Raw genomic sequence first — 14,529 nt, 5'->3', positions numbered from 1 at the left:
CCCCAGCCCACTCCTATCCACTAGACAAAACAGATCTCTTCGGCATCTTGAAATCAGCCATTGCGGGAGGGTTTACACATGTAAATCAGCAAATGCTACAAAAGAGAGTTTTCTTCTTGGAGGGCCAGTTGCTCAGCAATTTCCCTGCACACCACTGGGTGCAGCAATGGATAAGTTTGACAAAGTCACCACTCGCATGGACCTGAGTGGTGTGGTTATAGGCCAGCTCTTGCGCTGGCTCTGTCGCTTGCTAGCTATTGAGCCCAAGCCTCCCATTTCTTTGCCTTGGTTTCTGAGGTCCAGTGGCATCCAGCAGCATCTGGTACATGATGTTTTCCAAATGACCTCTGAATATCTTCAGTTCTCTGCCTCTAAATATTTCAAAGGGAAATTGTTAAAGCAACACTTGTTCGTTTTGTAGTCATAGTTGAGCCCTTGTGTAGCATTTACTGTTGAGCTACCACGCAATTTTCTAAGTACATTACATATATTAATGCATTTAATCCTCAAAATAACCCCATGGGATAGGTACTATTATTAATCCCACTTTATGAATCCTGTGCCTCTGATGAGGAAACAGAGGCACAGAGTGGTTAAGTAACTTACCTAAGGTCACACAGCCAGTAAATAGCAGTCTTTCAGTCTCCGAGAGTCCATGCTCTTAAGTACCCCTAGACAGACCCTTGCCCAATCTGATGAATCTAGAAAAGTGTTAAAGATTGCAGCTGATTAGAAGCTCAAGAGTGTTCAAGATTGAAGACTCTCAGAGTGGACTCCTATGTTGTAGGTAACCAAACACTTTCTTTTTCGAAGCATAAGCATTCTCTTGAATAATACTGCCAGGAAAAGTAATTTTGGAAGGCAGCTGGGAAAACATACATCTGTGGTCCACGGGGAAGAGAAAATATGTGACTGTATTAGATCATGGAGCTCTCACTGTGCCACTGTGAAAAGTTTCATGTATCAGGACCCTCCCCAAGAGCGTTATCTATAATCACATTTTAGCTTCCAAAACATATGTTGGTGAAATCTAGAGATATCCATCTGTCTGATGACTTGTAATGCCTCAGGCCTTTCAGTGCAAAGCTTCAGCACTTTCTAAAGCTGGTCACTTCTGTCTGTCCTCAGAGCAATTAGCCAGGGGCATGTGACTTCCCGTCATGTCAAATTCATTCTGGTAATGCACTTTGCTAAACAGCCTTTGAATTCTCCAGATTCAGGAGCATGATGTGAATTTGCTCAGCTCATGATTTCCGAATGACTTCATCCAACCCAAGGTGCCAACACGCCTGGATAAGACTTTAAAATCTTCATCTCCATCCAAGGCTTCTCTGCTGAGTTACAGAGCCTTTCTAAGCCTTCCAAAGTCCTAGAGAACACTGGGTTATTGACCATTAGTCACCGAGTAACCGTGTGGAAGGGAAGCTGGGTGTGAGGTAGGCAGATATAATTGCAAGGCTCATAGATGGCTGAAACAACAAAGGAAGTGGGCCTCAGAGAGTGCCTCTATCTCCGTGCACAGCACCGAAGGGTCCTGATCTCTGGGTCCTGGCTCAGATTGTCAAGCTGCATCTAAGTCAGCAGTCACAGCTGCCTGCTGGATGTGAGAACGCAGCTGGATTCCAGCTCCCAGCTCTGAGGGAGAGGTCCCATTGGATCACTGACCTCAGCCCCAAGGAGACAGTGAGAGCAGACCTGGCATGTGGCTCCAGCGGGTACCTCGGAAAATTCCCCTGGATTTTCCAGTCCTACCCCATTGACACTTGGCTTCATATTTCTACCTGTTCAATGGGCACCTCTAATCAAGAGTCTGTTGCCACCTCACACGCAGCCTGGCCAAAGCAGAGCCTGCACCCTTGTCACTTCCATCCCATGCTGGTAAGAGGCACGCTTGCTCCGTCCTTGGAGGTTAAGAGACCTTTGTGGGTGAGACTGTGGAGCGAGACAAGTGATCACCTGAAGGGATTCCCTCCTCCTTCATCATCCTCTCATCAGTGTCAGCACCACGTGTCTGCTCTTGGAGCCACACCCTCAAGTACTCTGTCCCTCCACACCAAGCCAGGCCTCTGATGAGCATGGGGCAGCTCTCCTTGCCCCACTTCCCCTTTAGCTGGAGCTCACCTGCCCACTGAGCAGTACAGACCTGTTCTGAAAACACACTCTCCTGAGATTTGTGCCAGTGAAGCTTTCCCCTTGTCTTTGGAAGGTTACTCTTTTCCCCCTTGGGATTTCAAGGTCTGCTGTCTGCCTGGTTGGCTCACCTGGGTACCAGGCGTCCACACCAGAGCCTTAGTCACTGCGGCTGGCCCTGTACTTTTAAGTGTGGGGCACTGCCCATGAGCAGAGGGTGGATTCTGGGCAGGCCTGCCTGGCTCTGAGTCCAGACCCCATCCAGCAATGGCTGCAGGACTGTGAGTGATGTACCTGCCTTTTAAAGCCTGTTTGCCCCTCTGTAAAGTGGGCATGGCCGTTGGCTCCACCTCGCATACCTCAGGGCTGGTATGTGAGGATTGACTGAGTTGGTGAAGATTAGTTGACATTTCCTGAGTTCTGTCTCGGAAGGACCACTTCTCAACCCCCATCCTCTGTCGCCTCCCAAAGTCACTTCTGGATTGTGTCCTTCATACCACAGTTTAACATCTCTGTCTTGGAAAGGTGTCTCGTTTGTTCAGTTTGATTCTTTAATTTAACGTGCATACCAGGGAACTCTACTTTTTCTTTCTATAATATGTTTAAATATAAATAAACATATAAACATAAACAGTCAGCAGGCCTTTGGAACTCAAAATTAAGTCAAGTTCCTTTCCAAGGCATGTTGATTCTTACAGGACATATAAGGACCACAACAGAGTTTTCTTTCCTGAGTTGGGACCTACAGGTATCCATTGAGGGCCCTCCATCAGATAGAGCTTCACTGAATGCACAGCATCCCTCACCCCAGTGGCCATAGTTGCATGTGTACGGATATTGGGAGGCGAGAGTTTGTTTTAGCAGTTACTCCTCTGTTGAATAAAAAATGAGCACTTATCTCAAAGGGGGAAGAGGAAGTCTGCCCTTGATAATATGGGTAATATGTAATTCTCTCTTGGGTAAATAGATTCCTGATCGTGCAACTCAGTAGAACTGCAATCACATTTTTAAACTCTAAGGTGACGTTAGCATAAACATCCCATGTCCTAGTTATTGATCTGTTGCTGCGGTAATGGTATTACCCAATTGAACTTCTGACATTGGAGAACTTGCAGTGGCTGCAATTGCATTTTTCTTTTATTCCTGCAATTTAATTCAACTCGCACGTCCAACTGTGATCTCTGTGAAAAAGTGTTGTTTCGCAGGAGTCTGCATAGAATGTTAAATCTCTCTCTGTCCTAGTAGGAAAGTTCATTCTTGGCTTGAATCCCAGAAACACACCTACAAAATGAAAACACTCAAGAAACTTCCAGTTAGGAGCTCGAAGTAAGGTGTGTTCCCAAGAGTTACACAACTTCTGCCTTTTGGGGGTCGACTTTTCTGGTGCTAGTTTTATCCAGTAAATCCTTCCCCATAGATATATGTCCCATAATCATCACCCTAAAACTGGGGGTAAGTGGGGCTTAAATGAGAAGTGGGAGATGCAGCCTGGAGGCCGTCGTCTGCTGTAGCAGCGTCTCCTCACTGGCAGAACAGAAGGATAGGGGATGGGAGACATGGTGCTTCAGACTTTGAAACTTGCATACTCACTTTGTTATGGCTGGAGTCCAGAAGATTCCATCACTGCATCAGAAAACTGGTCTGTGTGATAATCCTTTCCCAGTTCTTCTGAAGGGATGTCGTGCTGTGTGGGAATTTAATCTGGCTCAGTGGCCGTCAGTGAGAACTTGAGTTCAAGTCTAGAATTGGTGAGTCCCTCGGGGACAGTGAAATAGTAATTACTGGATCACTAGCACCTACTCGAATGGCTAAAGTAAAAAATACGGGCAACACCAAGTGCCATCCTGTATGCAGAGCAATTAAAACTCAGATATTGCTGGAGGGAGGGAAGAATGGTGTAGACGCTTTGGACAGATAGTATGGCAGTTTCTTTTGAAGTTCAACGTACTTTTCATGCAACCCAGCAACCCCATTCCTGGGTGTTTACCCTGGAGTAATGACACATGACACACAAGCCTGCAAAGAATATTTATAGCAACTCGATTCATAACCACCAAAAACTTAAAACGACCCAAATGTTCTTCGGCAGGTGAATGTATAAGCAAAGTGTGGCATGTGACACACCATGGAATACTCCTTACAATCGAAAGGAGCAAACTGTTGATACATGCAGCAACTTGGATGAAATGTGAGGGAATTATGCTGAGAGAAAAAAAGCTGATCCCACAAGGTTACATACCGTATGATGCCTTTCATATGACATTCTCTAAGAGAGAAAACCATAGTGACAGAACACAGATCAGGTTGCCCCCCATGGTCAGGTTGGAGGGAGGACATGACCTCAGAGGAAAGCGTGAGGGCATGTGATGGGACCGTCCTGTGTCCTGGGCCCAGAAACCTGTACTTGTGTTCAGATGCATACAACGATCCCCCTAAAAAGTCACTTTTACTGCATGTCTTTTAAGAAAATTCAATTAAAAAGTGAAATAAAAATCTCCTTGGTGTCCCTGGAAGGCATAGTGAGAGGTGTGAGCAGATCTGTAATCCTAGGGCTGGGGGTGCACGGTGCGTGCGTGAACCTGTGGGCTGGGGGGTTATGGGGTGTTGCCTGTGTTGGAGAACATAGCTCAGGAGCATGCTTAGAAAGGTTTAAATATTTATTTATGTAAATAAATAAACAAGAATTTATTATAAAATCTCTTCGTTCTTTGGCCAGTGATCAGTTTGATGATTACTATTATTAGAGGGGGGGGGCGGAATATGTCATGGTGGATCCCACTGCAATCTCAGAAGACCTCACAAGGTTGGGCAGTGGTATGGAGGAAGATGTGGCCAAAGATAGTGTCCGGGAGGCCTCACCGAGGGCTTGGTTGGGTTTTGAAGAAGGAGGGGTCCACCTTGTGTGTGAGGGGAGACGGAATTCCATGCCGAGGGATCCAGCATAAATTGAAACCTGAGCTCCCCTCGCCTGCTTGGGACGTTACAGGAGGGGAACCTGGGAGGAAGATTGAAAGCAAGTCACGTGGGATAGTTTGCATCTAGAGCATAAGCCTTGGCACTCTTAGCAGTGGCAGGATGTCCAAAGTATATCAGTGCCTTCCCTTGGGGGCTTGCAACCTACAACACGTATTGCTAAAGAACTTCTTTGATATTCCAAACAACACACCAGAAAGATCCGAGAGGAAGGTACTGTGAAAGAATAAATCTAGGCCTGCTTCTGGCTCGTGTTGACACCCATATCCTGAGCCCCACCCAATCCTACACCCACAGTGGGCTGGGTCCTCTTTCTCCGTACCAGAGGCAGCAGACTCCAGGCTGCCATGATTGCTGAGAGCTACCGGAGATCACAGGTCACTGCCCCACACCATCTGGCCACTTCCACTTAGCCCTGGGAGTAGGAATTTCCAAAATCATGGTTTATTTTATGTATTTCATTTTATTTTGAAACATTGTCATTTATTTGTCTGTTACAACAAGATGTCTGGGCACAGGCTAGGGCCACCGCTAGTGCATATGGCGCTTTCATGTAGGTTATAGAAGAGTGCCCCTTCTGAACACACATTGCAGAAGGGCTCCCCAGCGCTGTTGGAACAGCCCTGCACCCTCTTGGGAAAGCTGAGCATGGAGTGAATTTCAACCCTCAGTTAACCTAAACCTCAGGGCCTTGGTTTCCTGAGACCAAGAGGCTCCACATCTTGAGCATGTGGAACCTGGTTTCCATTCTTTTTGCCACAAGTCTCAAAATTAATTCCATTTATGTTTCACTGGGAAGAGACAAGACACCTTGCCCAAGAAGGTCTGAGCGCACAGATGTATTATCACTTCCCTGGATCAAGGAGCCCTTTTCTGTGGGATTTCAATCTGTCTTCTACTCAACACTTGCTAAACCTCGTCCAAGTCTTTTCCTGAGGTTTGCTTCTCCTTATATCAGCTGCATGAGAAATGGCAACAAAAGCAGTGGCTTCAGGGAGAGCTGGGGAGGGGCAGGTGGGTGCACGGGGATTCGGGCAAAAGCAACCTGATTCGATAAAGCTGACTGCTCCACGCTCAGAGCTCTGTTTGCTCAGTTGTAAAGATGAGGGTAAGCGTGGGCTCTGTCTGTGCCCTGGATTCAGTTCAGAGGGCAAGACTGTCTTGCAACCCATTATTCACATGGAGGCAGCCGTGCCTGGGCCTCGGTTGCTGCCTGCAGTAGCCTCCTTCTCGTGGCTGGAGCCAAGGGCCCTTCTTAGCAGGATATAAATGCCAGCATCCCCATCCCATGTTTCCTAAAAGCTAATAGGTATATGGCCCAGCAATGCAGCTAGGTCTGTTGCAGCCCAAGGTCCAGCTACGCCGTGGGGGGCAGGACTGCGGGGGTGGGAGGTGTGTGTGTGTGTGTCTTGGGGGGTGGGAGTTGTGCCATATGAGAGAGTCCTAGAGCCTCTTTATTCCAATGTTGTTCCTCACCGAATAGGGGGAGAGGATGGCTCTCCTCCCATGTTGACATAAAATGCAGTGACTTATTACATGCACCCACCCCAGTCCTCTCCCACTAAGGCAGCCCATTCCCTCTTCTCTTCTCTTCTGTCTCACCATCCTGACTAATCTATCGGTCTGCTCAGCTGTCAGACAAAGTACCATAGATTGGGTGGCTTAAACAAATATTTCTCACAGTTCTGGAGGCTAGAAGTCTGAGATCAAGTTGTCTGCAGGGCTAGTTTCTTCTGAGACCTCTTGCCTTGACTGATAAATGGCCATCTTCTCCCTGTGTCTTTACATGGTCTTCTCTCTATATGTATATGAGTCCTAATGTCCTCTTCTTATAAGGACACAAGTCATCTCGGATTAGGGCCCGCTCTAATGACCTCATTTTACCTGAATTACCTCTTTAAAAACCCTGATTCCAGATATAGTCACATTCTGGGGTATTGCAGGTAAGGGCTTCAACATATGAATTTTGCAGGGACACAATTCAGCCCATAACAAATAATTTTCTAGAATCTCTTCCTTATGTGTCAGAAGATATCCAGGACTACTTAGTTCACATAGTTGTTGGTAACTCATGAAGATCTCAGAAGGTACACAGATGGATATTTGAGCTGACACTCTAGAGAAAAATGATGACACCAGAACATTTATTCATTCAACAGGCACGCGTTTAGCGTCTTCTATGGGGTAGGCCCAGTGGTGCCAGAATCATTCCATACATCATCTCATTTAAATCTTCATTTACATCGGCAAGGTAGGTCCTTGAGTGCCAGTGATGGAACTGGCCCAAGGTCCCACAGCTGGCATTTGACCCAATTCCTCCTGCACCCACGCTCTGCAGGCAGCCACCGGGTGACGGCCTGTCTCCTCACCTCCTTGCCGTGAACACTTTCACTGAACTGGGAGAATTTCCTTTTATTCTCACCTTCCTTGGGTGCAGTGACACGTGTCTACCTCCGAACCTCCACCCCCCCTTGCTCATAGAATCCCATTCCAGACTAGGGAGTGGATTCTTCATGACTAGGAGGAAATGTATGAAAAGTGAGATTAAAGGCACATAAAACAAAGGGGTTTAGAACCTACGAGACTCCAAGCAGTTGACACAAATACCAGGCCTCTGTTGGAGGAGTAGAAAGAGAAATGGACCAGGAGTCTCTTCAGGCTGGGTGAAAGGGAAAAGAAAGTAAAACCAAACAGTCCTGGGAAAGAGGAAATGGCACTATTGCTTCTCACATGTTTAGAAAGTTCTGGAGCCTCTTCTAAAGGACCCTACCAGAACTTCCAGCTATTGGTCCCCAGCCCCCTTCTGTTTCCGGGAACACAGCAACAGCAGATCTAAGTGTAAAGCTCATGTCTGAGGCCTGGAAGCCGTACCTTCCACAGTTTCCTTTGTGTTTTCCAGTGCAATCGAGAGCTGCTGCAGGTGTGTTTGTGAAAAGCCAGTTCAAGAGTATTAAATTTGGTCTTCTTGAGTGCTGATGCCCCATGTACTTCCTGCACCACCAGGAACGGGACGGGGGCTTGAAGAGAGGGTCATTTGAGGGCCAGAAGCTGTCAGGGAACTAACAGAAGTATGTCTTGATTCACCTTCGGAGATACATTCACTGTACTCCAGTTCTTGAATTGCCATACACATTAGGAGTGATTCCTTATCTTAAATCCAAACAGGTTTGTGTTGGCAAGATGGCGGACATCACCTGACATACGGGTGGGACCCTGCAGCAGGTCCCCTCACCCTGCCTCTGCCTCATTGCAATTGCCCACTTTAACCTTTACATTCTGCTCCTGGCTCCCAGTTTTACTACCAGTTCTACAGTCTTACCTGGTCTCACTGAAAACGCCATTAATTTTCTCTAAGCTACTTCTTAATGCACCTAAACCTTCCACTAAAGCGTCAGTGCAAAGAAAGGTAGCTGGGTGAAAACTGGTGAGGAGTCTACATTTTGCCCATTTCAGTGGCTGTTAGGAATTTATTTCTAGTTAAACAAGCTGGGAAATGTAATTAAGAACATGGTTGATGGGGATAGCCAAGGATGCATGCCAGAAAAACAATAGGTTCTTTAAAGGTGCCAAGGGCTAATATTATGCATCTCCTGTTGGAAACTGTATACACTTCACAATTCAGAGCCTCCTGTGTGCTGCCTCATATCTTCAATCAAATTATTATATTCCAGAAATATGCATAAGGGAAATGATTCTACACATTTTATGGTGGGTTGTTGCTTGTAGCAGTAATTGAAGTACCTTTCCACTTATGAAAGTACTAATTTTATTTGTTTTTATTGCTTTTCTAGATGCAATTATTTATTTAGTGTGCTTTGGCTTTATTAAATTATGTTTACTATAGGAACATCATAAAAATGTATGAAAACAACACATCAGCCAAGCCAGCCTGGTGACCTGTATTGAGAAAGCTAGTGTTATTTTTCATATCCAAACGTAATGGAATAACTTAAGAATAAACAGTTAAAAAAAAAAGTAAGAATAAACAGATAATCTACACTAGAAAACAATGCAATTTCAAAGTAATGTAATAAAACACCTGGACAATATGATTTCATAAATCTTGGTTCTAAAATTTACATGAGTTGGCTTTTGTGTGCTTATTTGAGGACACATGGCATTTCTAAATGGAATCATTATAATGTGAAATGTAGTTAAACCGAAAGGCAAGATGTAAATGGTGTTTTTGTTGGCTGGTAAGATATGGATGACTAAGAAACAACGTAAAGATTTTTGGTATCAAAAGACAAGCAGGAGGCTCTGATCCCTATAATTGTCCTTAACGTTGAAATTTAAAAAGGGCCAGACAATTTTGAAGGTCGCTCAGCGGTCGCCCCTGACCAGTCAGCACTGGCCGTAAGGAGTTCTTTACATTCTCTCTTTGTCTCTTGCTCCCTGTCCTCTAGTGTGATGCTTTATCTCAAAAGAAAAGAGGCTTTTTGCTTTTGGCATACTTTTTAAGAAACTTAAATCGAATGTGTACGATTTATTTGTCCTGAATTCTGGTGAGTTAACCAAGGTATAGCCCCCAAAATAAAAATAAAACAATGACAACACAGCCAAAGCAGCCAAAAAACAAAAGCAGGGCTGCTTAAATGAAAGTGATGTGTCTTTTACGACTATAAATTAGTGACCAGCTTTTATTTTTCTAATTGTGAATTAAAATTAATTAATGTGCTGTTTAAATAATGTACCATCTAGAAAATTGGAAAGGTACCAACAAATGTCTACAATAAAGGTTGAGCCTCTCTCCAGCCACCCCATTTACTTCCCCAGAGGGAACCTTGGAGACCAGGTTCTTGACTTCCAGGCGAGTTCCAAGGGTTTTCTGAGTATATAACATATATACATGTGTATATACTCCCATACACTACACAAATGATAGGAAAACATACAGTATACATATACAGCTCCATCATTCTTTTTAAAGACTGTACCGGATGCTCCATTATGAATGCATCAGGCTCCTATTGATGTCCACTGAAGTGTTTGCAGTTTTTTGCTTGTACCAATAAACACTTCCACCAACAATATACAAGAGGACCTGTTTCTTTCTGTTTCTTTTGGAAAACTTTTAGTTTGTCAACTTGAAAGACAAAAACTGATGTCTAAGTGATTTTAAATCTCTCTTGTCTTATTTTGAGAGAGGTTGAGTCACAATATGTGTAAGAGTCTTTGTGTTTCTCTTCCTGTGCACTCTCTGGTCCTGTCTCTTGTTCTTTGCTTAATTTTCTAATGGACTGTTGGCCATTATCTTTGTTAAATTGTAAGGCCCTTTCATATGAGTTGCAAATATTTTGCTCATGTTTTCAATTGTCCTTTGACTTTATTTAGAGAATATTCTGCAATATACAGCATGAAAATTTACATATCATTTTTCTGTTGCTCCTGGATTTTGTGTTAGACTTTGAAACACCTTCCATATGCTGAGATTATTTTTTTGAAAATTTCCCCACACGTATTCTTCTAACACTTTTATGAGCTCAGTTTCCATATTAAAATTTTAATTCATCTGGAATTTATCTAATGTAAAGAATGACATAAAGGATATGATTTTTTTCAAATGGCTACCCGAGTATCCCAACACCGTTTATTGAAAAATAATATTTGGGTTAATTACTGAATGTTTTCATCAGTCCCACGGAGGTCTATTCATTTGTTGATACCACAGTGTTTTAATTATAGCAGCTTTATTTTTAATATGACTGAAGTTGGATCACCAATTATTCTTTATTTTAATAATGTTTCTTAATCATGGTAAGAAAAAAATCTATGACTACATTATCAAGAATTTTTTTTTTTTTTTTCGGTACGCGTGCCTCTCACTGTTGTGGTCTCTCCCGTTGCGGAGCACAGGCTCTGGACGCGCAGGCTCAGCGGCCATGGCTCACGGGCCCAGCCGCTCCGTGGCATGTGGGATCCTCCCGGACCAGGGCACGAACCCGTGTCCCCTGCATCGGCAGGCGGACTCTCAACCACTGCGCCACCAGGGAAGCCCATCAAGAATTATTTTTAACAAAAATTTTAAAATTTTTATTAAATGCCTCTCCAGCATCTATAGAGATAACCATATGGTTTTTCTCTCTGTTACTACTGTGAATTATATTAATAGATTTTTCTAATATTGAACCATCTTTGCATTCCTGGAAAAAAGTCAACTTGAACATGATTATCTATCTTTAGTGTGCCTTTTCATAGTCTCTGAGTAAATCTGATTTATGCTAATTTATACTAATACATGAAATTGTTCTAAAATATGTGAAGTTTTTCCTTTTCTGTAATGCTCTGGATCAGTTTAATTATATTGGAATTGTCTGTTCCTTAAGGGAATCTCTCTTAGAAATTCTCTTATCAAACTGCCTGTGCCTGGTGCTTTTGGCAATATTGTCTTGCGTGCCTTCTGGCCTTCCTTCCTCTGGTCCTTTCTTTTCATTCTTTATTTTTGATGGTAGTTAGTACATTGACATTTTCTGGAGTTAATGTTCATAATTTATATTTTTCTGGACTAGTACTCATTTTATCCTGTATTTCAAGGTTTTTGCAATATGTTGAACAAAGTTGAAGTTTTAAAACTTCTTTCATTTTATTATACCTCCTTTCTCATTTCCTATTTGATTCATTTTTGCTTTTTCCCTTTTTATCTTGATTAATTTTTTTGTTTGTTTCATTGGTGTTTTTCAAGCACAAGCTTTTGGGTATTTTTGTTTATTCTACTGTTTTCTATTTTCTGACTTATACAGTCTAGTGTTTATTTTTTTCATTCTTCCTTCTGCTTTTCTTTATTTTGTTCCTTTTTTTTACTGACTTCAGTTGGATGCTTGGTCCACTTAATTCATGTTGTTTAATATAGATATTTAAGGTTATGATTTTTCTCTGAGTACTACATTCTTTAGGTTCTGGCATGTAATATCTTCATCATTATTTTCAAGATATGCAGAAATGTCAGTTTTATACAGGTTAAGTCACTTATATTTTCTAGATGGTAGCATTCTAGTTTTGTTGTCAGTTTTGGGGACTTTTTGTTTCTGTCTCTACCTCTAGTTTATCCTTTTGATGAGAGACTGTAGTTACATTATTTTTACTTTTCAGAATTAAAGTTTACTTTGTGGCCTCATGTTTAATCAATTTTTTGTTAGTATTCTGTGACAACTTAAAAATAAATCATAGTGTTTTTTGCAAGACATAGTGTTCTGTATAAGATAACAAGATCTATCTTATGTTATTTAGGTTTTACATTTCCTTTTAAATTTTTTGTCCATTTGTTTCCCTTTGAATCCCCAAAGTGCTATGAAAATACATGCCTGATGAATGTATGTGTGATGTTGAACTCCCGGCAGTCAGCTCAAATTGTGTTGTGTTTTGTCTTATAGCCAAAGATTGCCGAAGAGAACTTGACCTATGCTGAGCTGGAGCTGATCAAGCCCCACCAGGCTGCCAAAGGCATTCCCACCAGCACCGTCTATGCCCAGATCCTCTTTGAGGAGAACAAACTGTAACTCTGCATCGTATTTAATATCCGCCACCCCAGTTATTTATGAAACCTTGGATACAAAGTCCTTATTTTTGTATTTTCACTTGTGCCTTCTGTGTGGTGGGAGCCCCATTCCAACGGCATCCCAGGTGCCTTCAGAGAGGTACAAGGCTCCTCTCTGCAAAAGAGCAGGGGCTGCAGCCCTTGGACAAATCTCCCAGAACAAGATTTTCTGGGTCTGAGTGCTGAGCGGTGAGGACTCTTGATTCTGAGACCATCCAAGGAGATTTTCTGCTGAGCCAAACCCCTTCATGTTTCTTCTTGTTTCTCTGGGTTTTATAATTTTTAATCTGAATTTTAATCTTCTACCCTTCCTGTATCTGTGATATCAAGCTCATAATATATAGCTAGAGGAAATGCCATTATAGGCCCAAGTGTGAGATGGTAGATATGTACTAATTGGTTTTCAAAGGATCGGATAACATTGCCAGGGCACCCAGAGCGGTGCAAAGTGCTTATTGCAAGCGGTCACTCAAGATAGCATCTCTTGTTTTAAATAGATGCTCTGGCTCTGGTGATTCAAGGGCAGAGAGACAGACTGTGAGGCAGTCTGACATCTAAGCTGACAGTGAACTATCTAGATACCCCAGTGCCCGTTTCTCTACCCACTATCACCCACGGCCACTGGACAAGTAGAACATATTTCATTCTGAAGGGCTTCCACCCCTTTGGCAGGGGGGGCTTATCCTGGTATAGAGACTTATATTCTCCAAGAAGTTCTCACTCACCCTTTTCCAAAGGAGCCGGGGGTTTGCCATCGATTGACAGATGGAAGAAGGGGACCTCTTGGAAGTGTGCCGAGGTTACCAACTCTAATTGAATGTCCACTCGTGTGAGAGCATAGTCTTTTGCCTGGTTCCCCAATGGTAGGAGAATAGGAAGTATAAGCAGGGCTGGAAAACTGTGTCCTGAACACGCTTCTGTTATAAAGTGCCTTGCCCGACTCAACTTTGCATGTGAATTCTAATTAGCTTGGCTGGGAGGCAGTGATGCATATGGCAAATAGATCCATGGGGAAGTGGCTCTGTGGGCCTATATGACATCCAGGATCTCACTGAAGGCGGATCCGTTCTGGTACAGAGTCATCCTATCAGCTGTGTTGTTAAGGACACACTTCTTGATGTGTGAGTGTGGTCTGGGTGGATTTCTAGTGCACACTACAGAAGTTGTTTGGCTTTGTAATGGACCATGTATATATGGTAAATTATATATTTTAAACACAACCTTGAGTGTGAGTTGTGCCCCTCTGTACAGCCATGTGAACTTGGTTGAGTTTCTCATCCCCTAATTGTCTCAGACTCTATGTTTATACAAAGGTGAGTTAACCTCTCATAGAATTCTTGTAATGGGATAATGACTATTGGAAGATTCTGGACACTATAAATAGCTACACAAGTACACTAACATACACTACACAAGTACACTAACATATACTACACAAGTACACTAACATACACTACACAAGTACACTAACATACACTACACAAGTACATTAACATACATGCTAAAACCAGTCCATATTTTCAAAATGAAAATGTCTCTACTATTTAAGGCTTTCATTGCAATAACTTTAAAAAGTAAATATTTGTCCGTAAACTTAGCTCTACAGTAACTTTCCCAAAGACCCATGATAGCTTACTGGAAAGGGACCAATCGGGAGCAGGTAATGATTTTCCAGAAGCAAAAATAACCTGACTTTACAAAGAGGAAGTCATTCTCTCTAGCCTGTACCTGCATCTCATTCCCTCCCTCTCTGCCAGATTTCCAAGGTAGTGAATAAACTGCGCAGTTTTTGAGGAGGAACTTCCCAGAGCATCTCTTTAGGACAGGAGGATATAAGGTTAGTACACCATTCATATCATAATTATCCTAGGCATCCTATCATATTTTTATCA

General features: G+C 42.9%; 1 protein-coding gene across 1 annotated transcript in view; it reads left to right on the top strand.

Annotated features, from left to right (window-relative positions):
• VSTM4 (V-set and transmembrane domain containing 4) overlaps nt 1-13,857 on the top strand; it is an 86,197-nt gene extending 72,340 nt beyond the window's left edge. Inside the window, exon 8 of the mRNA XM_029200918.1 lies at nt 12,474-13,857. Within this exon, the coding sequence (XP_029056751.1) occupies nt 12,474-12,599 (126 nt within the window). The 3' untranslated portion in view covers nt 12,600-13,857. The remainder of the gene's footprint in view (nt 1-12,473) is intronic.
• Nucleotides 13,858-14,529: the final 672 nt, after the last annotated feature.

The sequence above is a fragment of the Monodon monoceros genome, unplaced genomic scaffold, assembly GCF_005190385.1.
Source record: "Monodon monoceros isolate NGI ecotype Baffin Bay Population unplaced genomic scaffold, NGI_Narwhal_1 Super_Scaffold_4, whole genome shotgun sequence".
In the NCBI taxonomy this organism is placed as follows: Eukaryota; Metazoa; Chordata; class Mammalia; order Artiodactyla; family Monodontidae; genus Monodon; species Monodon monoceros.
The sequence above is the reverse complement of the archived record's forward strand: the minus strand, read 5'-3'. Positions and strand labels throughout refer to the sequence as shown.